The sequence below is a fragment of the Trachypithecus francoisi genome, unplaced genomic scaffold (genome assembly GCF_009764315.1).
Source record: "Trachypithecus francoisi isolate TF-2019V2 unplaced genomic scaffold, Tfra_2.0 Lachesis_group15, whole genome shotgun sequence".
Taxonomy (NCBI): Eukaryota; Metazoa; Chordata; class Mammalia; order Primates; family Cercopithecidae; genus Trachypithecus; species Trachypithecus francoisi.
Genome location: NW_022681460.1, coordinates 109,560,683 through 109,585,176, shown reverse-complemented (window position 1 = coordinate 109,585,176; position 24,494 = coordinate 109,560,683). Strand labels below are relative to the sequence as shown.

The window sequence follows — 24,494 nt, the reverse complement described above, 5'->3', positions numbered from 1 at the left end:
TCTTCTCTTGATTTCTTTAATAGCTGTTAGCTGGGGAACTGTCTTCCAGCTAGGATGGCCCCTATCAAGGGCAGCCCTGGTCGTGTAATTCCAATGCTTGAATCTCATCCACCTTGGAATGACATATAAACCCCTTCACATGGCTCCTGAGACCCAGCCTCGCCTCAAGCCACTCCCCACTTCTCTTCTCCAGCCGTTTTAAACTTTTCTTATCTCTAGCACGTTCCACCTCTAGGTCTTTATCTTAGTCCACTTGGGCTACTATAACAAATATGGATGGAGCGGCTTAAACAACAAAAGTTTATTTCACACAGTTCTAAAGGCTGGGAAGTCCAAGATTGAGGTGCTGGCTGGTTTGGTTCCTGGGGAGGGCTTGCTTCCTGGTTTGTGGATAGCTGTCTTCTCACTGTGTCCTCACATGGTGGGGAGAGAGATCATCTGTCTCTATTTATTTATTTATTTACTTATTTATTGAGACGGAGTCTGATTTTGCCACCCAGGCTGGAGTGCAGTGACATGATCTCAGCTCATTGTAACCTCCACCTCCCGGGTTCAAGATCCTCCTGCCTCAGCTTCCCAAGTAGCTGGGACTACGGGCGTGTACCACTACACCTGGAAAATTTTTATATTTTTAGTAGAGATGGGGTTTCACCATGTTGGCCAGGCTGGTCTCGAACTTCTGACCTCAGGTGATCCACCCGCCTCGGCCTCTCAAAGTGCTGGGATTACAGGCGTGAGCCCCTGCGCCCAGCCCATCCATCTCTTCTTATAAGAGCACTAATCCCATTCACGAGAGTTCCACTTTCATGAGCTGATCACGTCCCAGTGGACCCACTTCTGAAGACCATCACATTGAGGATTAGGGCTCTAGCTTAGGAATTTTGGGGCCACAGAGGCATTCAGTTCCATAGCAGCCTTTGAGTTAACTCTTCCCTTTGCATGGAGCACCCTGCTTCCTCTTTCATAAGTTGTCTTAGTGCATATCCTGCTTTCTCCAAGAAGCCTTCCTGGACCATGCGCCCACCCCTGTAACTGGGTTAGGTGCCCTGCTGGTGCCCAGTGTGACTATCCGTGTGGATTCCCTTCCTGGTACTTATTTTAGTTGTCACAGAATTTTGTCTTTCTTTCCATTGAACCATGAGCTCTGTGAGAGTAGGGTTCCTTCTTTCTTCCCAGCAGATTTCAGCCTTGTGCCCTGCACATAACATGCCCTCCTTAACTATATGAATAAATGAAAGCCATGGCTGCCATTTCTTGGCCAAGCCCACTCACAAGATGAGAACTCTGACCCACTTACAGGAACCAACTTGAATAGCCTCCCCTGTTTGCTTTCTGGGGGGTAGAAAATGGTGTTCTGGGCAGAAAAATGCTTTAAGAACAGAATAGGAGATCAGTTGTGTAAATCATTAATCTGTTTACTATTTTTATTTGCATTGGATATCAAATTAAATATTGCATTAAGTGAATTAAATATTAATGTTGCATTAAATATATATTACATTTTAAAAATTAAGTACTAGATGCTCTTTGCTTTGGAGTTGGATTATGATGGCTTTAGCACAATCAGCCCAGCATGTGCTGCATGTAGTCATTTTCTGTGTCATCGATGAATCGATGATTTATTAGAGCTCATGGGAATAAGAAAAAAACAGTGGAAAGGAAGGGAGTTGAGGGTCTGTGGATGGGTGGTGTAGCTGGAAAGGCACCATAGCACCGTGAGAGTTGATGTTTGAGGGATGAGAAGAAAAGAGAAGGGGGTAGCTATATAATGTATTGTGCACTTATTATTTACCATATATTGTGCTATGCGATTTGCATGGATTATCTCATTTAATTCTCATTAAAGATAAATGAAACAGGTGCGGTTATTTTGCCTTACATAGGTGAAAACTGAGTCTCAAAGGTTAGGCAAGGCATCACAGCCTAGGCTGGGCCATCCCAGCCAGCATGACTCACACTCTTAACTATGACCCTCTACTGCTCTTGAAGGAAGTGCTTTCACGTTGCCATGAATCCAAATAGACAACTGAGTTTTAAGGGATTTTAAGTTTTGGCTATCTATATTCCTAACAACAGGAGAATATAACAAGACTTAAACCTATTCATCTCTGCCTTCTTGCATCCATCCATCCATCCACCCATCCATCCATTCACCCATCCATATTACTGGTTCTTACTGAGTTCCTGATGGGTACCAGAAATGGCCAAGTCTGGGGATGTAGTGCAGAACAAGGCAGATATCATCCCTCTGCTAATGGATCTCATAGTCTCATGGCAGAAGCCAAGAGCACCTGGCTTCAACTCTTCCAGGCTCTTTTCTCCTCTATCAAGATGCTTCCATCTGTGTACCACTCTTGGCCCATGTGATGTTCCATATCCCATGTCTCTGAAAAGCCAGGGCAGGTGCTCCCTTAGGGGAGATCTCTGCTTCCTTGTTGCTTACCATGCCCTGGCCTCTTGGTGACTTTCTGAGAGTCTCTGGTGAACATTCTCTTTTCTTAGTGATGGAGTTCCCACATTCTAGGCAGTAATGTCATATGATCTCCACATGTGGACGTGCATTGGCATGTAAGCCAGATATGACCCTTGTCCCCTGTGCTTAGGGCCTCATCCTGATCTCCGATCAGCTGCTCCTCATCCCATCTGCATCTCAGATACAGCTCCAGCTCGCCTATTCAGATGGGTCTTCAGGCTTGACTGCATCCCGTGCAGTGTGATGGGTTGTGTGGGACCCCATGTGGATTTTGACACAGAGAAAAGACCCTTAGCACTTTGCTAAACCGCCTGGCAAGGCTCTCATGTCCCCAGATTCATGCTTCCATTTAGACCTCCACTCTGAATCCCAGGCTCATGTGTCCAGCCGCCTGACCACTCTAAATGGATGTCTCAAGGCCATCTCAAGTGCCGCATGTCCACTTGTCTCATGTCTGTGCAGCACTTTCTTACGACCCCCCAATTTTTCCTCCCCCTCACAACAAATCTTTTTCAGCTTAATAAGAAGACTCGTCCATCACCAAAAAAGCAAGTCAAGAAATGAGAGGTCATGATCTTAGCCCTTCATCCCTGATTCCTAGCACACATATACACATGCATGCACACACATGCGTGCACACACATGCATGCACATACACACCCGCATACACTCAGACTGCTTACACTGAGATGAAATGTGAGATTAACAGCTCCAAAATATTTCTCGAGTTTGTCTCCTTCTCTCTTCCCTTCCACCAACACCTTAATCTTCACTGCCTCTCTGTGTCCCCACTCCCAGTTCTTTATGACAAAGCTTGATTTATTCTCAGGTGCAAAGATATTCTATGGCCTCCTTCCTACATTTGCATGTTTAGTTTTCCAGTTTTGTCTGATTCTGTTTCCTAAAAGTCAATGATCAGTCTCTGGATGGGGAGAGAGGTGAGGAGCTAGGAGCATGAAGTCAGCATGTTTTATGCATCAAGGGGTAATGAGGGTACACAGTACAGGGTCATTTGTATGGGGGCTTGGACCCACCATACTCTATCCTCTTCTCTCCAGCTCTCCCTGCCCTCTGCAAAGGGTCCCCAGACATGCCTGTGTCTGAATCTTCATTCATGCCTGCACCTTCTTCAGTTATCCAAGTTCTGCTCATAACTCCAGCTAGGAGGAACTCCACAAACGTTCTCTGACTCTTTCACTGCCTTTTCTTCTCTGGATTCCTGCTGTGTGTCAGCATCTCATGTTAGCACTTAGTGGTTTTCAGGTCATTTTCTGAGTGTTGCTTTTGTGAGTCACTTGGAAGCTACTGAGATTGAGTGAGTCCTTATTTCTGCATAGTGCCAAATGAGATCCTCGTGTATATGACGGACTCAGTGGACAAGAGGGGGTCTTGGAACCAGAATCAGACAGAGAAGGTTTGAATCCCAGCTCACTGACTTTTGCAGCCCTCAGACCTTTACTTCTCTGTCTTCATGATTGTCAAAGCAGGAATAGTAATGTGGTCTTATTTAAGGACTAACCATTTTAATTCCTGTGTAATGGGGTGGAGTTTATCATTATCGCATCTACACCATTGCACCTCCCTCATATTTTAAGGGACTTGTAAATTTCCTTTACATAAGGAGAGGGCACCATTGAAAAGGGGGACACATAGATGAGTTTTGTTGGGGTCCTGCAGAGGCTCAGGGCCCGGAAGAAACCCTTCTGTGCCACCCCCAGTCCTTGGGCAGCTGCTGGTGGTGAAGGACTCTTCCCAGATGGTGATGAGGACTCAGCTGACAGTGCTCCTTGTCACAGCGACATGCTGTTCAGTGAAGGGTGAGGAATGTTCTGTAGGCATTGGTTCTGCCGCTTCCTTTAGATATCAAAAGGACTAAACGCTGTTTCCTCCTCTTTTCATTCCTCCTAAAGTAATCCTAATCTTCCCTGAGGCGAGGAAGATGCCTCTGCGTGATGAAGATTCACGTTCGAGGAAGGCACAAAGGAAAAGCACACAGATCAATCTGAGTCCTAATCCCACCGCAGGAGCAGAGCACCTCACCTGGCTTGCACTGTTTTGGCATTGCGTAGTAGCGATGACAAATGTTGTCAGTGGTCATCAGGAGCGGGGGGGTGAAGGGATGTGCTCAGATGTCAAGGTTGTGATTCTGCTCACAAAACGGATGACAAGGGAAAGAATGTCTGCAGAAGTACTTCCTTTCTCATTTTCTCTACCGGGGCGGGGGACCTGCCATTTCCGGGGGGCTCCTGCAGTTTTGCATTCTGGGTGTGCCTTCTGTGAGATTGCAGACTGGATAGGAAAAGAGAGAGCCAGCTCCCAAGGTGACTGAGCTCCGTCGTGGTCTTGCCATTTGCAAGGTTATACCAGCAGAGAACGGCTGCATCTCTAATAGTGGTGCATAGAGTGGTAACATCTGAACTTGTGCAGAGTTCATTGGTTTGTTAATTCAAGAGTGCAATTAGAGGCTCGATGATCTGCCCTGCACTCTGCAGCCTCTGCCTCTCCTAGTGTTTCCCACATCTCCTTTCCCCTCGAGGCACTCATTTTCAGACTTGCAGAGCAGAGGGGGTGGCTGAGGAAACCAGCAGGCTGGCAGGGAGGGCAGGCACCTAATTATTGTGCTGGGCACTGTTCAGCACTAAAACTTTGGGCCCTGCGGCTGCAACCAACCAGGCTCTGATGAAAGTTGCATGCAGTTTTTTCTTTCCTTTAAAGCCTATCGAGACATTTTCAGCTGAGGAAAAAGGGGCAGAGTCTGCCTTAATCCTTGCCTGTCCCATATTTCTGCCTGTAAGTGGATTCAAGCCCGAGCCTTGTAATTATCTCAAAAATAGACCTGGTGGCCACGGTGCATTTGGTGGGTTTCCTTGGCAGAACCTAATGAAATAGTGAGGCGAGGAGGAGCTAGCCTGCTGGCAGGGTGGATGGATGACCCTGTGTCTGTTAATCTTACATTTCATCTCAGTTTAAGCAGTCTCTGAGCTCATTAATTGTCTTTCTGAGAAGGGCCAGGCATTTATCTTTGAGAGTCATCTAGCTTCACTGAGATCATCCAGTCTAAAGAGAAGGGAGGGGACAAGGGGTAGCTGTCTACCCAATTTTACTGAACAAAAAATACATAGCTAGACAGGGCAGACGGCTCTTGATCTATTTTGCCTGGTTGCCCACCAGAAAGGTGGCACCAATTTCCACTCCCACCAGTGGTGTAGGAGGGTGCCAGCTCCTCACACTATCACTGGCGCTAAAGATTACCCACGTCTTTTCAACAAAAGATGGAATGTTGTCCTTGCCTACATCCCACGAGCAAGCATAAAAGAAACCCAGCGAGTTTCTAATGCACGTGGAGCACCTGTGTGTTTTAAACAAGCAGGATACACAGTAACTCAGGTGTTACCAGGAGTATAAAGTGACCGTTTATTTTGTGCATCGTGATATTTTTCAACTACCAGATTCCTAAAGATAGAAGAATTTTGGATGCTGATCAGTAGGGAAATAAATACGTCATGGTGCATCCACAGCATGGAATTCTATGCAGCTGTTAGGAAAGAACAAATAGGTGTCTCCACACCAAGGGTTCTGGACTGTGGTCCCCGGGGATTTTCGGCCTCTTCTGGAGACCTTTTTGGTTGTTATAATTGGAGGAGGACATGTAAGAGTGGCATTCAGTGGGTAAGGGTTAGGGGGCTGCTAAACCTCCTACAGACATGGGACGAGCCTCACGACAAAGAATAATCTGGCCTGGATTTTCAGTGTTGCTAAAGTTAAGAAACCCAGTTATCCGTGGTTTGTGTGGGAAAGGTGTTCATACTAAACTGATACATTTATAAAAAGGCAGTGTGCAGATCAACACCTAAGCTTTGGTCCATTTTTTTAAAAAATGAAAGTATTTTTGTGTATGTATATATACATAGATGATAGATAGATATATTTTTGCATTCTTAGGAAACTGGTTAGAAGAATACACGTCAGCCTTGCATCTGCATCCTTGGTTGTACTTCCAGGGATGAGTTTGGAGGGCAGTAGGGAATTTTCTCGTCCTTTATATAAAATTCAAAGAGGAATGGTTGGGAACATGACATAGGTTTTGTTTTTTTATATATCCCACGGACACCTTCCTTTTCTGGGATCACACATACTGAAAGTGGATTTTCGCGGGGCAGCACCGTGGCATGAAGTGCGTTGCTTTTCGAGGGACTGTTCTGTGAAGTTGATCTCTTCACTCTCTTCTGTCTGCCGTTAGTTACCATTGAGCTTAGCAATACTAGGTTTTGAGTTTCTAAATGAAAAAATGAAATGAAAATAATACGGGGAAATAAACGGGTCCAAGTGTTTAAAGATGCATAAAAAGTGTTTTAAACCACTTCATGGTGGCCGGGCGTGGCGGCTCCCGCCTGTAATTCCAGCACTTTCGGAGGCCGAGGCAGGCGGATCACCTGAGGTCAGGACTTTGAGATGACTCTGGCCAACATGGTGAAACCCTGTCACCACTAAAAATACAAAAATTAGCCAGGCGTGGTGACACACATCTGTAATTCCAGCTACACTCGGGAGGCTGAGGCAGGAGAATCGCTTGAACCCAGCAGATGGAGGTTGCAGTGAGTCAAGATTGCACTGCTGCACTCCAGCCGGGTGACAGAGTAAGATTCTGTCTCAAAAAAAAAAAAAAAAAAGAAGTAATAAAAAAAAATCCACTTCATGGCAACAGCAAGATGACAATACCCAGAAATGCAACCACGGTAGGAGGTCTATTTTCAACAAATTTGCTTTCAGCCAAATTGTATTCAGCAGCACAAAGAGATGTGTCCAGCAACCTTTGAAGAGCCTCCCATTGCCCTAACCAGGCCTGGGAACATCATGCTGTGCACAGCTGCAGTGGATCAACAGCCCCATGATGGACCAGCAGGAGGAAGGAATCAGGAGGTGCCAGGGCTTCAGGCTCAATGGGCTGGGAAAACGGGGATGCCTTCTGGGTGGCAGGAGGGGAAGGAGGCACAGCTGGGGAGAGAGGAGAGCTTGGCTTGGGCTGTGTGGAGTTGATATGTCCATGGGACACCCATGTGGAGAGGCCAAGAGGATGGTCTGTTGAGTCTGGTGCTCAGGAGAGCAGTTGGGGCTAGACCTGCACAGTCAGGGGTCCCCAGTGAGGTAGACATTGGGGTCCAGATGCCATGGTAGATGATTCTCCGGGAGGGCAAAGGGCAGACCCTAGGGGATGTTTGCATTCCTGGGACAGGCATAGAGAAAGGAGGAAACGCCTCAGGAAAAGATGTCAGAGAGGGGACACGACAGAGCTTGAAGAAGGGAGAGTCACTGCAGAGCATTCTCGTGGTGGAGGAAGCTGTCTGGGTGGGCAGGGAACCCAGGCACTGAGGAGTAGATGACAGGGGACCAAGGGTCCTTGTGCCATCTCCTTCTTCTTCAGAGCTGTAGCTTTGTGTGTAGGTTTTGCAGCTCTCCCAGTACAGTGTTCTCCTTCCCAGACCGTGGGTGCCACGAGGGGCCTCCTCCGTTTCTGCCCCATCATGTCTCCAGAATTCAGCCCAGCTCTGGAGGGTGGATGGCGAGAAGCAAAGAAAACAGAGCTGTATAGTTGATATGTGGTGAGCTTTGGGCACGTTTCTGAGTCCCAAGAAAGGAGGCAATAGAGAAGGAGGGCTTGGAGATCGTGAAGGGGAGGCGTGATGGATGGAGGAGGGGCTGGGGAGGCACAGGGCGTGGCTCTAGGAGTCCAGGAGGAAGGTCTGTATCTGTTCAGGCCCTGTGTGCAGATCCTGGTCCTCAGGCACCTCCTTTAGGATCTTGAGGGCAGAGACCCACTTGATCTGGCACAGGGGTCTGGAGACTGGGAGGAGAGGACCTTGAGAACCACAAAGCATCTCCTTTGCACCTTGCAGAGGGGAGAGAAAAGCCACATCTGCCTGGGTGTGCGTGTGTTTGCTCAGGCTGCCATAACAAAGTAATATAGATGGAGTGGCTTAAACAGCAAATTTATTTCTCTTGGTTCTGGAGTCCGGAAGTCCAAGACCAAGGTGTCAGCAGGATTGGTTTCTTCTGAGGCCCCTCTCCTTGCCTTGTAGGCAGCCACCTCCTTCGTGCATCCTCACCCGGCCTTTCTTCTCTGCTCCTGCATCCCTGACACCTCTTTGTGCATCCAAATTTCATCTTCTTATGAAGACAGCAGTCAGACTGGATCGGGGCCCAGTCTAACAGCCTCATTTTCACTTAATCCCCTCTTGAAAGGTGCTGTCTGCAAGTGAATTACATTCCGAGGTCCTAGGGTTGGGGTCGTTGGACTGCGTCTGGTCTCTGTCCATAGGAGTTTTGTGGGAGCGGGGGCGCGATTCAGCTTAAAACACAGCCTTTGAGCAGGGCTGGGAGAAACAGCTCATTCTCCAGGTGCATATCCAGCATCTACTCTGTGGATTACCTGTTTCCAAATTGTGACTGTAGGTCAAAGTCATGTCCACCAGGACTCCTCTTCATGCAGCTGAGATGGAGCTGACTCACCCTAGCCCATGTTCGTTGTTAATTTCATGGTCCTGGGCTCGTGTAAGAACTATAACATACATACCAATAATTGCTCTTAACACTCAGGCCTTCGCTGAATGTTTTTCCATGGACCAGGCTTGCGTGGCCTCATTGAATCCCCACCCTATGAAGTAGGCTGAGGAATTTGAGACTCAGCAAGTGGAGTCTGGTGGACAGCAAGGGTAGAATGTGGCTTTCTCCAGAATGACCAGGTCTCCTGTGTCCGAGACCTTGGGCCCAAGAGCAGAGCTACATCTGGTCTCTGTCCACGGTGCTGCAGTGGGTAAACTCCCAGGGGCACCTTGTTGGGTCTGGAGCCCTTGATGGGAGCAGTTGGTGTTGTGGCAATTTCCTTGGCTGGGCAGGAAGAGGAGGTGCTGGTGGAGTTCATGGGGAACCTGAAAGTCCTGACCTTTTGATAGGAAAAAGGGGGAGCTATTGTATCTTCTCCCAGGTTAAGTGGGAAATCGTTGTGTCCAATTGTGGAATATGGCAGAAGCACAAGCTTAGGTCAGAGAGAGAAAGAAAGAGAAGGTGTTCTTGACTTGAAGAGTGATGTGTTGGGCTTGGGGCAGGCTGGCCCTCAGATTCATGTTCCACACAGTGTCTGTGCAACGGGCCCTTGCCATTTTGACTAAGCCAGGGTCCTTCCTGTGCAAGGAGCTGACTCAGCCTTCTGAGACCAAGGGGAACATGTGTGTGAGTCGATCTACACCATGGGGGCTACATTTGTTGAAGGGAGGAGTTGTGGTTCTGATCCAACAGAGGTGTTTGACTGAGTTCAGGTCCTGGTGGGGGCGGAGGGGGCATTTCAACTTCTGGGGCCCTGAAATCAGAGAGTGCTCACAGAGTGAGGTCTTCCTCGAGGCAGCAAGGGTTTCTGTGGGTGCCACCTGGGAAGCCTAGTTTAGGAGCTGCGGTGTTTTAAGAAAGAAATGCTATCTTCCTGTGGTTTCCCATATTGTTTAGAAAAACACCCAAACTCTGTATCTCAACCTGCACAGCTAGATATGCTCTGGTCCCTGCCTGCCTCCTTGACATCATCTCTTTGCCTCTCCCATCACTCGGTTTGATGGTTCTGGCTGCTCTGTGCTGCTCTGAGAGAGCTTGTCCACTGTCCCTGCCCCAGGGCATGTGACCTGCCATCCCTCCATATGGAAGTCTTCTTGTCATTCCACACTCAGTGCTCCTTGACCCCCAGTCAAAAGTAGCACCAGTCACTCTCCACCCTGTAATTCATCTTGTTATCATTATAGGAATTAGCATTCTGATCTTATCTTCATTTATTATTAATAGTTATTCGTTAGCTTCCTTATTTGCCATGTCTCCCCCATCTTCCTTCTGTCTTACTGCAGCGATTTGTCATCTTGTCTGTTGTCAAAAGCACAGCCTACAACAGAGCCTGACACATGTTAGGCATTTAATGGATGTTTGTAGAATGAATGAATAAAACATTCTTGTCTAAATCTAAGAGAAAAACAAAGCAAAAGCAATTGTTTCAATGCAAACTCAATATTTCTTCTCTTTCTCTCTCTCTCTCTCTCTCTTTTTTTTTTTTTAATGCAGGATCTACTGTCCCTGCCATACAGCCTGGTCGAGGGTCAGGTAAGTGCTCATTTTGTCCTGACTTAAGATGTCTGTGAAGTCTGGTGGAAATGAAATCAATAGAAAAGTCCTGCATCACAGCCCTGCAACTTCATTGCCTAGGGCAGACATCTGCAATCAACCACAGCATGGTTCATCCCTTAGCAAGACAGTCACTACTAATTGATCAGGGAAGACTCATGAGATCAAACATACTTGGCGTCTTTAAAGTATGAGCTCCAGAAATGAAGTCATTTTTGCCAAGGTTGAGGGGTGGACAGGCAGTTAAACAGCGTCTTATTGGAAATGATGAGGGTGCTCGCCTATATTTTATCATTGAGTTTTGAAGGTGAGTGAAACCCCACATCCTGGCATTATGCCACAATTTTATTAGCACTGGAGGTACCAGAGCTTGACCATGTAAGAATATAATTGAACCAAACGGATCTATACCTTGGGGCAATGCCTTTTTTTAAATCTATTTCAACTCTACATTATTATTGTTGCTTAATGAGGAACTAATGTAATTTCTAATGAAGCCACATGGCCCTTGGATAGATGAAGTTAGATTTCCCCCCCCATGTTGTTATATCCACTCTTCAATTAAAACCTGAGAAGGAAAATTAATACAAATGTAAGAATTTTTTTCCCCAAGATTAGTGTCAAGACAACATCTTTTTATTACATATGTAAATTTGCTGTGTAATGGGATTGGAGAGGATCGCATGGCTGGCCCTTGAGTGGATTGGAGATGGTTTAAGTGGCAAAGGAGGCTTTGTGGGGAGGCGGAATCTATGCTTGCTGTCATTTGAGTGGTGATTAGGTCATGCTCTGTGCCATCTTGTTCCTCCTCCAACCCCTGTTGCTGTCTACCCTTCCCCAGGCTCCTCCTGTTGGCTGCCAGTTTTGGGTAGAAGAATTTGAGTAGCTGCTTTTTAAACAAATTGTATTGAGGTGAAATTCACATAACATAAGATTAGCCATTTTCAAATGAACAATTTAGAAGCATTTAGTACATTCACAGTGTTGGGCAATCACTACCTTTCTCTACTTCCAAAACTTTTTCATCATGCCAGAGTAAAACCTTGTACCCATTAAGCAGTCTCCCCTCTTGTTCTCCTCTCCCCTCAGCCCCTGACAACCACCAGTCTGCATTCTGTCTCAGTGGGCTTACCTATTCTGAATTTTTCAGATAAGTGGAATCATATAGTAAGTGGCCTTTTGTGTCTGGCTTCTTTTACTTAGAAAACAGTTTGGCAGTTCTTCCAAAAGTTAAACATAGAATTACCATATGGCCCAGCAATTTCACTCCTACATATATACCCAAAAGTGCTGAAAACAGGTACTCAAACAAGCACATGGGCACACAACTTCACAGTGACATTATTCATGGAAGCCAAAAAGGAGAAATAGCGCGTGTGTCCAAATAAAATGTGGTCTATCCATGCAGTGGAATATTATACAGCCATAAAAAGGAAGGAAGCAGCAATCCGTTCTACAACTTAGATGAACCTTGAACACATTATGCTGAGTGGCTACCTTCTGCTTGACCTGGATCCTCTCTGTGCTGACATTGGCTGGTTTGTCAGAAACACAGAAGTTGTGAGATCCTGGGAGATTGGATCCATCTCAGGACAGAGGTCACTACTTCTTTACTTGGCTTCCTGCCCTGTCACTTAGCTCTATTCTAGCTTCTGGGGCTGGGAACTGAGAACAGATGTTTATACCTTTTCCCATGTTCTTGGTAGGTGTCTGCCCATGCTGTGGTCACCCCGAATCACTCTGCTTTCTGCAGGACCTGATGGGGAGGGCTGGATCTGACCAGTAGAGGATTTTTTGAGAGGCAGATACTAGAGTGGGCAAGCTCTGGCCTGTCTGTCACCTCCTGTGCTGCTGCTTTGGAAAGCATGGAGCAGATGGCGGAGGGGTTCTCTCAGGTGCAGCTGCCTTCAGGCATTTTGCACTGCTGGGAGCTTCTCAGAGTCCTCTTTCTTTGTGGGGAGTATCATCCCAGCACCTGTGCTCATTCCACAGCACATCCCCCAGGTGGACAAGTCATTTCAGGACTAGTTGGGTGTTTGGGAGGTGGGCTCTGTTAAAAGCCAGCAGAGCAAGGAAGCATCTAACGAAGGGTTTGTGAGGGGGTTTTATAACGTGCCAGGGATTATCCCAGGTGCCTTATTCACATTCATTCATTGCTTCTGTCTACACTGCCTGAGTGATGGCAGCGTTGTTTTCCTCTTTATTAATCAGTTTGTAATGGAAATTCATATAACATGAAGTTAGGTGTTTTACAGTGAGCAGTTCCGTGGGTTTTAGTGCATTCACAATGTTGTGCCACCACACCTTTATGTAGTTCCAAAACATTTTCGTCACCCCCAAAGGAGACCCTGTGACCATTAAGCAGACACCCCCCCTTCCTCCACCCCCCAGCCCCTGACAACTGTTAGTCTGCGTCCTGCCCCTGTGGGTTTACCTCTTTTGGATATTTTATATAAATGGAATCATACAGTATGTGGTCTTCCGTGTCTGGCTTCTTTCACTCAGCATGATGTTTTTGAGGTGTATTCATATTGTAGCATTCTCTCCTTTTTATGGCTGAATAATATTCTATTGTAAGGGAAGACCGCACGATTATCCATTCATCCAGGGGTGGAAATGTGGGTTGTGTCTACCTTTTGTCTATTGTGAAGAGTGTCACTATAAACATTTGTGCCCATGTACTTGTTTGAGTTCCTGTTTTTGGTTCCTGTGGGTATATACCTAGGAGTGGAATTGTTGGGCCACATGATAATCCTGTGTTTAACTTATTGAGGAGCTACCAGACGGTCACCAACTTTTAACAAAGGGAAACAGACTCAGCAAGCTTTCTCCCAGAGCTCCCAGAGTAAGGAACAGAGCCGAGGTCTCCAGCCTGCAAGGCTGGTCTCTGTCCATGTTTCCATCCACCACGCCGTCCTGCATGTGGAACGTCAACCCTGAGTAGCATGTTCTAGGCTGTTCACTGGGCTTGGGCGAAGAAGGGGTAGGAGGGAGAGGGAAGGGGAGACAGGCTCCTCTCTCCCAGAGTGACCAAATGTGTCTACTCCTGGTCCCTGGTGTACCCCCTTTTCCCACTGTAGCCCCTTAACCTCTAAACTTTGGAAAGTCTGTGCAGTTGGTGGGTTGTTTGATTGAGTTGGTTTGTTGATAGGTTGTTTAACCCAGAGTCACACGCACACATTCTCTCTCTCTGTCTCTCTCAGTCTCTCTTCATCTCTCTCCCTCTCCCTTTCTATCTCAGGCCTGACAAAGGCAACTTGACAAAATAATAATTCAGTGGGCGTCACCCATGAGCCATATGATAACGCATCAGCCAAATCCATGCAGCACCTGAGCAACTGGGTCTCATCACCTCTCTTTTTCTACCATGGGGAGCAGAAGCCCAGAGAGCTGAGGTAACCTGCCCACAGTCACACAGCTTGTAATTTGCAGAGCTGGGATTTGAACCCTGGTCTGTCCATCTCTGTAGCCTGGAACCCTCCCATTGCATCTGGAGGCTTCTCCAGGCTCCCTGAAAGCATCCGCATTTTTCATACCAGTGCAGTGATTATTATTATTGTTTTTGAGACAGAATTTCACTCTTATCACCCAGGCTGGAGTAGAGTAGTGCGATCTCAGCTCACTGCAACCTCTGCATCCTGGGTTCAAGCGATTTTACTACCTCAGCCTCCTGACTTGCTGGGATGACAGGCTCCTGCCACCACGCCTGGCTAACTTTTTGTATTTTTAGTAGAGACAGGGTTTCACCATGTTGGCCAGGCTGGTCTTGAACTCCTGACCTCAGGTGATCCACTGGCCTCGGTCTCCCAAAAATGCTGGGATTTACAGGTATGAGCCACCATGCCCAGTCTGATTGATTATTTTTAAAAAATCATTACAGTCTCAGCCTTCCCAGATCCACACAGCCCCCAGAGCATCTTTAGATGCCTAAAAGTTCTTAGTTGAATGTGAGAAAATGGGAATTCCTATTGAGGAAATGGCATTCTGTTCCTCTCTGAAGAGAGACTCAGGAACCAGTGTATGGAAAACAGGTGACCTAGTCTCTACAGGTAAGATTTGTTTTTTTTTTTTTTTTTTTTTTTGAGACGAAGTCTTGCTCTGTCGCCCAGGCTGGAGTGCAGTGGCCGGATCTCAGCTCACTGCAAGCTCCGCCTCCCGGGTTCACGCCATTCTCCTGCCTCAGCCTCCCGAGTAGCTGGGACTACAGGCGCCCGCCACTACGCCCGGCTAGTTTTTTGTATTTTTTTAGTAGAGACGGGGTTTCACTGTGTTCGCCAGGATGATCTCGATCTCCTGACCTCGTGATCCGCCCGTCTTGGCCTCCCAAAGTGCTGGGATTACAGGCTTGAGCCACCGCGCCCGGCCAGTTAAGATGTGTTTTAACTGACCTTGCACTTCTGCCTTTTCCATATTTCAGTGACTGGGTTGAGGTAGGAATGTGTTGAGTGGTGTCCTTTTTCCCTTTGAGAGATGCTCTGTGAAACTGAACAGAGAGGTCCTCGTCCCTAGCATTGCTGGCAGCTCAGGAAGCTGGAGATGAGACCCTTCCCAGGTGAGATGGAGAAGAAAGTGATAAAAGGTGGCTTGGGCAGGTAGGTCCCACCCCCCAGAGAACCCTCTGTCTCTCCAGGCACCAGGGAAGTTACATGGTCTGCCTGGGAAGGAACTTCCCTGACGCACAGCATCTCCCAGGTGCTCACTCCTGAGTGTGATAAGCACTCGTGGGATCTCGGGAGTATTTACACCTGCTCTGAGCCCAAGCTTCAGTGGCAGTAATTCTCTGACCTTTTAAAAGGGATAAATCTCCTTGGCAGGGGTATATTTCCAGAGCTTAGCCTGGAGTGGGGATCAAGGTCCTGGCGAGATGTGGCCAGACCAAGGAGAAGATTTATTATCTTTGAGGGGAGTCTGTTTTGGAAGCTGCCATGCCCTGAGACCTGCTCCGCACGGCACGGGTGGAAAAAAGTGGGTTTTTGGCTGGAGTGCAGGTCCTTGCGTCACCTCCCAGACAGATGAAAGCAGGCAGGCTGTTTTTCAGATTGCGATGGATTTATTCTTTTGATCTCCTTGCCTTGTCTGCCTTCTCTGTGAGTTCTGACGGATGCTCTTTTCTCATGTCTCTGTTATTCGCCGTCACACAGAAAACGGGGTGAGAATCTTGTTATCACGGCTCTCTCCCTCCCTTCTAGCATCACCAGGGAGCATAATAACCTCTGTGGTTGGCAGCACCCTCCCTTTTATTCTCTTTCCCTTCCTCCTCACTCCAGAGCCTCCACCCACGAGTCATAGGGAAGCCTAGGGAGGAGGGCCTGGCATTGCTTGTACACCTTCTGTGTTCCAGGCACCTTACAAATGTGATCTCGTTTAATCCTCCCAACGTTGTCCCCCCCTACCCCCATTGCAAGAAAGATTATTATTAAACCCATTTGCAGCAGTGGGGAGCCTCAGGGTCAGAGAGGCAAATAACCTTCCCAGGCTACCAGGTCTCCCAGCTCACACAGACAGGGCAAGGATTAAAATCTTGGTCATACTGACTGGGGAGTATTTGCTCTTTTTAATGCTGCCTCAGGGGCCAGGAGGGTCCATGTGCATGCTGGAATGAAATCTTCTCGTCTTCCAGGCTCCTGAATTATTTCTTAGAGTGATTTCTGTGCTCCCCTCCTGGATTGGGTCTCGTCTCCTTTCATCCGCTGTTTGTAAATTCACAGCGCCTTCCCTGTTTGAGAGGCCGGGACTGGCTTCCCAGTGATCATTTCCTAACAGAAGAAATGTTCTTTCTTGCTCTGCAAGTGTCAGCCCGTAATTACCAGCGTAATTAGAGCAGGATTTGCCATCTGATCCTCCGTGGAAGCTGCACACCCTCCTGCATAGGTAACTTTGGCATGGAAAGGTGTCTGGCTTCCAGAGGAACTCAGGGTGTCTTAGGGCTCAAGCAGAAACCCATGGAATTCCTGCTCAAGGCTTCCCGTTGTTACCAGACGATGTCCAGACCGCCTGACACTGACATGAGCCGGCTCCAGTCACCTTTCTGACATTGCCTCTGCCCCTGCCTTGATCCGTGAGGCTTTCAGAGCTGATGTCCCTCCTCCTGAGGAGTCTTTGATGACTGCCCTGGCTCAAACATGCCCCTTTCCATTGCCCTGTACTGTCTTTTCCATGGCTCTCAGCATGATCTGAAATAATACTCCTTTTTTTATTTTCGTGTTTATTTACGTGATTTCCTCCCACTGAAATATATGCTCCCCAAGAAATATGTCTCATTCACTGCGATAGCTCCTGGGCATGGCGTATCACATGGCATGTAATGAACATCTGATAAATATTTGTTAGGTAAGAAACAGCCCTTACCTGACACCTCATTATTCCTGTTACACTGTGATGTCTTATTGCTTATCATCATACCTGTTTTTAATTACTTTCTGTACTTACTCTGTTTTTTTTCGTGGCTATGGATCTATAAAATTCCTAATAAGCAGTGCCTCATCTTTTTATTCCATACCCAGTACCTTGGTCGAGAGTAGATAATGCACATTGCGTGGATGGATGGATGGAAGGATGGATGGATGGAAGGATGGATGGATGGAAGGGTGGGTAGATGAATGGATGAAAAGATGGACAGAAGGATGAATGGGTGGATGGATGGAAGGATAGATGGAAGGGTGGGTGGGTGGATGGAGAGAAGGAAGGAAGGAAGGATGGGTGGGTAGATAGTTGAATGAGTGGGTGGATGGATGTATGGATGAAAGAATGAGTGGATGGATGGATGGATGGATGGATGAATAGAAGGATGGGTGGAAGGCTGGATGAAAAGGTGAGTGGGTAGATGGATGGATGAATGGAACGAAGGAAGGTGGATGGAGGGATAGATGTAAGGGTGGGTGGACAGATGGATGGAAGGGTGGATGGATGCAAAGATAGATGTAAGGGTGGGTGGGTAAATGGGCGGAATGAAGGAAGAAGGGTGGGTGGGTAGATGGATGGATGGATGGGTGGGTGATGGGTGGATGGATGGTACATGGATGGATAGGTGGATGGATAGATGAGTAGCTGTATGGATGGATGGAAGGAAGGAAGGAAGGAAGGATGGATGAATGAGTGGGTGGACAGATAAGTGGGCAAGTCTGGCTGCATTTTCCTGAGTTTGTGACCATATTCCAAAGCAAATAAGAATTTTCTTGGCATTACTCCATCTTAGATTATTCAAACCCTACTCATTATTCAGCCTCAGCATCAGTCAAGGTGTTCATGAACTTCTAAGCATTAGGAACTTGTCACAACAGCACTTTTAAAAATTAATTTTTACTTGTACTGTAGGCTGAGAAAGTGGATTGTACAGAACCTACTAAGGGGACTTTGTTAAAGCTTAACTTGTTCATTAATGTGTGTTTAAAAAATACCCGTGGATGGCCAGACACGGTGGCTCATGCCTGTAATCCCAGCACTTTGGGAGGCCAAGGTGGGCAGATCACCTGAGGTCAGGAGTTCGAAACCAGGCTGGCCAATATGGTGAAACACTGTCTCTACTAAAAGTACAAAAATTAGCTGGACGTGGTGGTGGATGCCTGTAATCCCAGCTATTCGGGAGGCTGAGGCAGGAGAATCTCTTGAACCCAGGAGGCGGAGGTTGCAGTGAGCTGAGATCACGCTATTGCACTCCAGCCTATGGGACAAGAGTGATACTTCATCTCAAAAAAACAAAAACAAAAACAAAACAAAACAAAACAAAAAACCAACTCCTGCGCATTTGTAAAGGTGTACTCTCTGTATGACAGACTTTATTTATTTTATAAGCATGGGGTAGCATGGGGTTCTTTATTTTTTGTATGATATAGATTGGTTAGGATCTCCCAGAGTTAATTTCTGTTTGTTTTTCTTGGTACTGGCCAAAGATTGCACTGTACATATTCTTAGCCCATGTCATTTGACTCACAAAGGCTATTTTTAAAAAAATATATATTATTATTATTATACTTTAAGTTCTAGGGTACATGTGCACAACATGCAGGTTTGTTACATATGTATACATGTGCCATGTTGGTGTGCTGCACCAATTAACTCGTCATTTATATTAGGTATCTCTCCTAATGCTATCCGTCCTCTCTCCCCCCTCCCCACAATGGGACCCGGTGTGTGATGTTCCCCTTCCTGTGTCCAAGTGATCTCATTGTTCAGTTCCCACCTATGAGTGAGAAGATGCAGTGTTTGGTTTTCTGTTCTTGCGATAGTTTGCTGAGAATGATGGCTTCCAGCTGCCTCCATGTCCCTACAAAGGACACAAACTGATCCTTTTTTACGGCTGCATAGTTCAAGGATCTAGAACTAGAAATACCATTTGACCCAGCCATCCCATTACTGGGTATATACCCAAAGGATTATAAATCATGCTGCTATAAAGACACATGCACACGTGTGTTTATTGCGGCACTATTAACAATAGCAAAGACTTGGAATCAACCCAAATGTCCATCAGTGACAGACTGGGTTAAGAAAATGTGGCACATATACACAAAGGCTATTTATTGACCAGCATTGGCTATGGATCAAACTTTTTATTAATAGAAAATGACCATCTTGAACTTGGCTGATGCATCCTGCCTTGGGTTTTTGTGAAACCAGCATTATTCTCCTTTATTTCTTTGGTTCCCATGGGTAAGCCTGGACATGCTGCCCTTCATTTTGCAAGATTTCCTTTTGTTGTAGGGGTCTCTTGGAAGTGGCACATGGATGGATTTTGTTTATTCAGCCAGTCTGAGAATCCTAGTCTTTTAATAGAGGAATTTAGTGCAAATATATTTGCCATAATAGATATGTTTGATCTTCTGTCATTTAAAATATTATTTATTACAGAGACTTTACTTGCAGCTTCATTTGTTTTCTCTGTTCTTTGCTCTGTAGAGTCTGTTAAATTTGCTTTTATCTCACCTGCTGATTTGAAGGTAGGCATCCTGTTATTAATTCTACATGCGATTTAAGTTGAGCCTTGAAGTTCTTCTGAAAAGGCTGCCGTAACCCTTGTTTCCCCAAGATTCAAAGTCAAGAATGAGATGACAGCTTTAAACTCTGTCCAGATAGGATGAGGAAATTTAGCTCAGCTGCATTTTGCATTTTTCTGCACCTTCTTCCAGCCTCTTCCCAGGCATTGTCAACTATGATTGGGTCCCTCAGAGCCAGCTAAATGTCAATAATTTATAATTTTGACATATATATAGTAATAGGTAATATTTATGTGGAGGGTTAATGTAGGCAGGTGCTGTGCGTAAGCACCACATATAGAATTTCTCACCTAATCTTTGTGACAACCCACTGAGGAGCCAGTCCTTTGCTTCCACTGTTCAAATGGTGAAGGTGAGTCTTTGGGGTTACATGAGATGCCCACAGTCACATATCTGAGGAAGTGGCAGAGCCATGAGTGCCTGGACCTGGCTCTAGTTTTTTTATTTATTTATTTATTTATTTATTTATTGAGATCGAGTCTTACTCTATCACCCAGGCTGGAGTGCAGTGGCCGGATCTCAGCTCACTGCAAGCTCCGCCTCCCGGGTTCACGCCATTCTCCTGCCTTAGCCTCCCAAGTAGCTGGGACTACAGGCGCCCGCCACCTCGCCTGGCTAATTTTTTGTATTTTTTAGTAGAGACGGAGTTTCTTTTTTTTTTTTTTTTTGAGACGGAGTCTCACTGTGTCGCCCAGGCTGGAGTGCAGTGGCGCGATCTCGGCTCACTGCAAGCTCCGCCTCCCGGGTTCCCGCCATTCTCCCGCCTCAGCCTCCGAGTAGCTGGGACTACAGGCGCCCGCAACCGCGCCTGGCTGGTTTTTTTTTTGTATTTTTAGTAGAGACGGGGTTTCACCGTGTTAGCCAGGATGGTCTCGATCTCCTGACCTCGTGATCCGCCCGCCTCGGCCTCCCAAAGTGCTGGGATTACAGGCTTGAGCCACTGCGCCCGGCCTAGAGACGGAGTTTCACCGTGTTTGCCAGGATGGTCTCGATCTCCTGATCTTGTGATCCGCCCGTCTCGGCCTCCCAAAGTGCTGGGATTACTGGCCTGAGCCACTGCGCCCAGCCTATTTTTATTTTAAGATGAGGCCTTGCTCTGTTATCCAGGCTGGAGTGCAAGTTCAGTGGCACGATCATAGCCTACTGCAGCCTCAAACTCCTGTGTGCAAGTGATCCTCCTGCCCTGGCCTCCAAAGTGTGGTTCCGGCCCTTACCCATGACTGTCTTGTTACTCTGTCAGAATTACTGCTGCCAAGTGTACGTGGCTTTGAAGAATGTATTTACATCAAGCAGCTCATCCAGGCTCCTTCCTGCCCTGTTTCTACCCAGAGTGACCCCCTCCTTGTCTTAGATTTACGTTATTAACCCCGGACTTTGAGACCAGCACCACTCACGTTTGAATGCATAGAGGGAGACCCTCGGCACCCTTGTTAAAATGGAGGATCAGGCAATGCATATGTTACAGAGCTTGTTTTAGCTGTTCCACGTTGTACACATATCGCAAAACATCATGTCACACACCATGAATATATGCCATATTTTCCTTGTCAATTGAAAAGATAATAAAGTGCAGAATCCGATTCAGTAAATCTGGAGTGGGACCAGACATTTCTTATAGGCTCCAAACTGGAGAGGCTGAGGCTGCTGTTCCTAATGCCTCCGTGTGATTGCAAGATTCTCCGTTAGTCCAGAACACAGTCGCTCTGCCTCCTTAATTGGCATTGTTTTCATTGGACCTTGAGCTCATTACTCATTCACGTAGTGGTCAAGTAAGTGGACTCTGAAGACGACTGCCTCAATGTGAAGCTCAGCTCTGGCACTCACAGGTGCAGCAGTGCCCATCCCACCAGGTCATTGTGGAGTTTAAGCAAAGTAAGATGAATTAACTGTTTTGAATAGTGTCTGGAATTTACTTGTTGAGGACAAGATACGGGTTTAATATGATTTGCTCCTTGAACGCCTTTTAATTTATCACTGCACAAGCCACCAGCTCCCTTCCTGCCTCTGGGGTCCCTCTGGGGTTTGCGCAGACCCTGTCTTTAACTTCCGAGTTTCTCCTATTTCCTCTACACAAATCCTTTCCGCAAGATGGCTAGAGTCTTGTGTCTTCCAGGCAGCCCTCCAAGTTAACCTTCCTCAATCTAGTTCTCCCATTTATTCAAATGAAAATGTCTGCCTCTCCGTCTAGCCATGATAGCACATATTCAACTTTCTGTAACTGATGTTATCTGTATATACAGATTTGGAAAACACACGCTGATAAACTATTTTGTTTTTGTTTTTTGTTTGTTTGTTTGTTTTGAGACAGGTCTCGCTCTGTCACCCAGTCTGGAGTGTGGTGGTACAATCAAAGCTCACAGCAGCCTCGACCTCCTGGGCTCAGGCGATCCCTCTCACCTTAGCTTCCAGAGTAGTTGGGACCACAGGTGCATGCCACTACATCCAGCTAATTTTTAAAATTATTTGTAGAGATGGGGTCTTGCTACATTGCCCAGGCTGAAGATATTTTTGGTGCCTGTATTTTTTTCCCTAGCCACAGGCCTTAGAGCTGGTTTCAGGGGAACTGAAAAGTTGCACTCAATGCCCTCCTACGTTGGCAGATGAATGATGGTGATGGTGCTGGGGAAGGAGGTAATGATTTTGATTATGATTATCTCACGACCAAGCAAATATCCCAAGAGCTAGGAGAGAAATGCTCAGCCCCTCCTGGGGACAGGCTGCCTTTCCTACCAGGTGGCCCAGACTGTCACTTCCAATTTGGGAAACAATCTTACTTTGCATAAGTGATTGAAGTAATTGCACGGGCTGTTTCTCTTAATCTACAAGAAGCACAGTTGAGATGGGACAGCTAATAGGGTTGGTTCTGATTTTTGTCTAGATGGTATTTGATCCATAGTCAGTATCTTACTGCTTACCCTCATTGCAGAGCTTCCTATCCGGGGGCTGGGGTGCAACACCAGTCTCTCTTCTCTCCTGATGGCACGTATGTCAGGATGGGTTTCTCTTATGGGGGCTTTATAACTTTCTGATCACTGAAAAGACCTCCTAGAAATGCAAACTTGCAAAATGATGTGTTGTGTCACTGAAGGAAATTTCTGGCTCGGACACTATTGTTCTTCTCTGGCCACTTAGCATGATATTTCTCGTTAGCTGAGACTGGAAGGGCGTGATGTGAAGCTCAACTTGCTCAGCACCAAATGCTGTTCTCCTTGCTTCTCATTAAACATCACCGCGGTCCACCTCACTCCCCACTTCTCGGGGACCCTTCCTTTTGTTTTGGCAGCTCAGGAGGGAGGGAGCAGGGGATCTACAAACCATGGAGCTCAAATTCTGTGTTCCTTCAGTTTCCTTAGAGAAGCAGATGACAGGGAAGCAGCCAAACATTCTCCGATTCCGCAGCCAAATGTTACGTCCTCCCTCGGGGCTTAGCTTGGCGGAGTAAATTTCAGAGCCTTGGCATTTTTCATCCCAATTTAGGTTAGACCAGCGAAGGGAGTTTGATTTCTAAGAGCCGGGTGATGTTCACATTGTCCGATCCAAGCTGCCAGACGGTTAGAGTGGGCTCGCAGAGGAGAAGGAAGGCTCTGAGCATGGGGATTTGTGTTTCTGGAGGGGGAGTTCCTGGTGTGCTTCCAGTAATGGGTAATAAATGTGCAGTTATTTAATTTGGAGTCAGAGCTGCAGTGTTATTGATTACCTGGAACATCTAAAGCTCTAGATAGTGAAAGCCCCTTGCAAGAAATGTGTCTATAGCAAATCATCAAGCATTTAGAATTAAACACATACACATAAAACACATATAAGGTAATTCTCATTGGCCTTATGAATACGGGATTAGAAGCACTAGCAAATTCTAATATGACCCCCCAAAATTCAGATGTGCAGAAGGGGAACAAATGGGTAGCATCTGCTTACGTCTCCAGACCCGCTTTCTGCTCTTCTCCACTGTTCCTTGTGCCCTGATAGACTTTCCTGTGTAAACCCCAGCGCCAGGCATCTTTTCCCACTGGTTTCTCATTGGGTTTGGGCAATAGGGAGCCACAGTATGTTACAGGAGGAGGGAGGAGAGAAGAGGGCATTTATAGGCCCTGCTCCCTCCCATGAGCTGCCATGCTCCTAAGCTAAGATCGTTGCTGCTGTCAGGCAGCCCTCTCTGTCTGCATTCGGGTTTAGGGATGAGGGCAGAGTGGGACCCAGACTCTCACTAGCTGCAGGGGACCAGATTATAACTTGTGGTTCCCTTACCCCCTGCCCATACCTTTATGAATAGTCCTTTTATTAATTTCCTCACATATTATCTTGATTTGAACGAGCCATCTGTTCCCTTCCAGGACCCTGGCTGCCACAAGGGGCAAGAGACGGCTTATTCCATTACATAAAAATGCAGTCATAGATTAAATGTCGCCTTTGCAGAGAGACTTCCTCGGCCCTCATTATCTTCTGTCATGGCCTCTGTTTGATTTCCGTCATGGCCCTTGTCAAATCTTGGTGCTGTCATTTGATTGGCAGTAAGGCTTGTTGCCAATCAGATGACATGTTTGCCCTGTTCATTGCTCATCTCTGTCCCTAGAACAAGGACTGTAAGCACAGAGAAGTTAGGTGATTTGCCTAAGGCCACACAGCTAGGAGAGGGTAGAGATGGGGTTTGAACCCTCTCTGATTCCAAAGGCCTCTCTTGCAAAGTCACGCCAAGGCTGAGCTTCAGGCGGAGTATTATTTCCTTAGAATTATTTCTCCCCGTCCAGGCATGGTAGCTCACACTTGTAATCCTAGCACTTTGGGAGGCTGAGGCAGGTGGATGACCTGAGGTCAGGAGTCCGAGACCAGCCTGGCCAATATGGTGAAACCCCGTCGCTTCTAAAAATACAAAAATT

The 24,494-nt window shown here is 46.8% G+C and overlaps 1 protein-coding gene across 1 annotated transcript in view; it reads left to right on the top strand.

The window, feature by feature from the left end:
• Positions 1 to 24,494, top strand: part of RBFOX1 (RNA binding fox-1 homolog 1) — a 2,535,170-nt gene that overhangs the window by 237,263 nt on the left and 2,273,413 nt on the right. Inside the window, exon 2 of the mRNA XM_033235800.1 lies at positions 10,568 to 10,606. Within this exon, the coding sequence (XP_033091691.1) occupies positions 10,568 to 10,606 (39 nt within the window). The remainder of the gene's footprint in view (positions 1 to 10,567; positions 10,607 to 24,494) is intronic.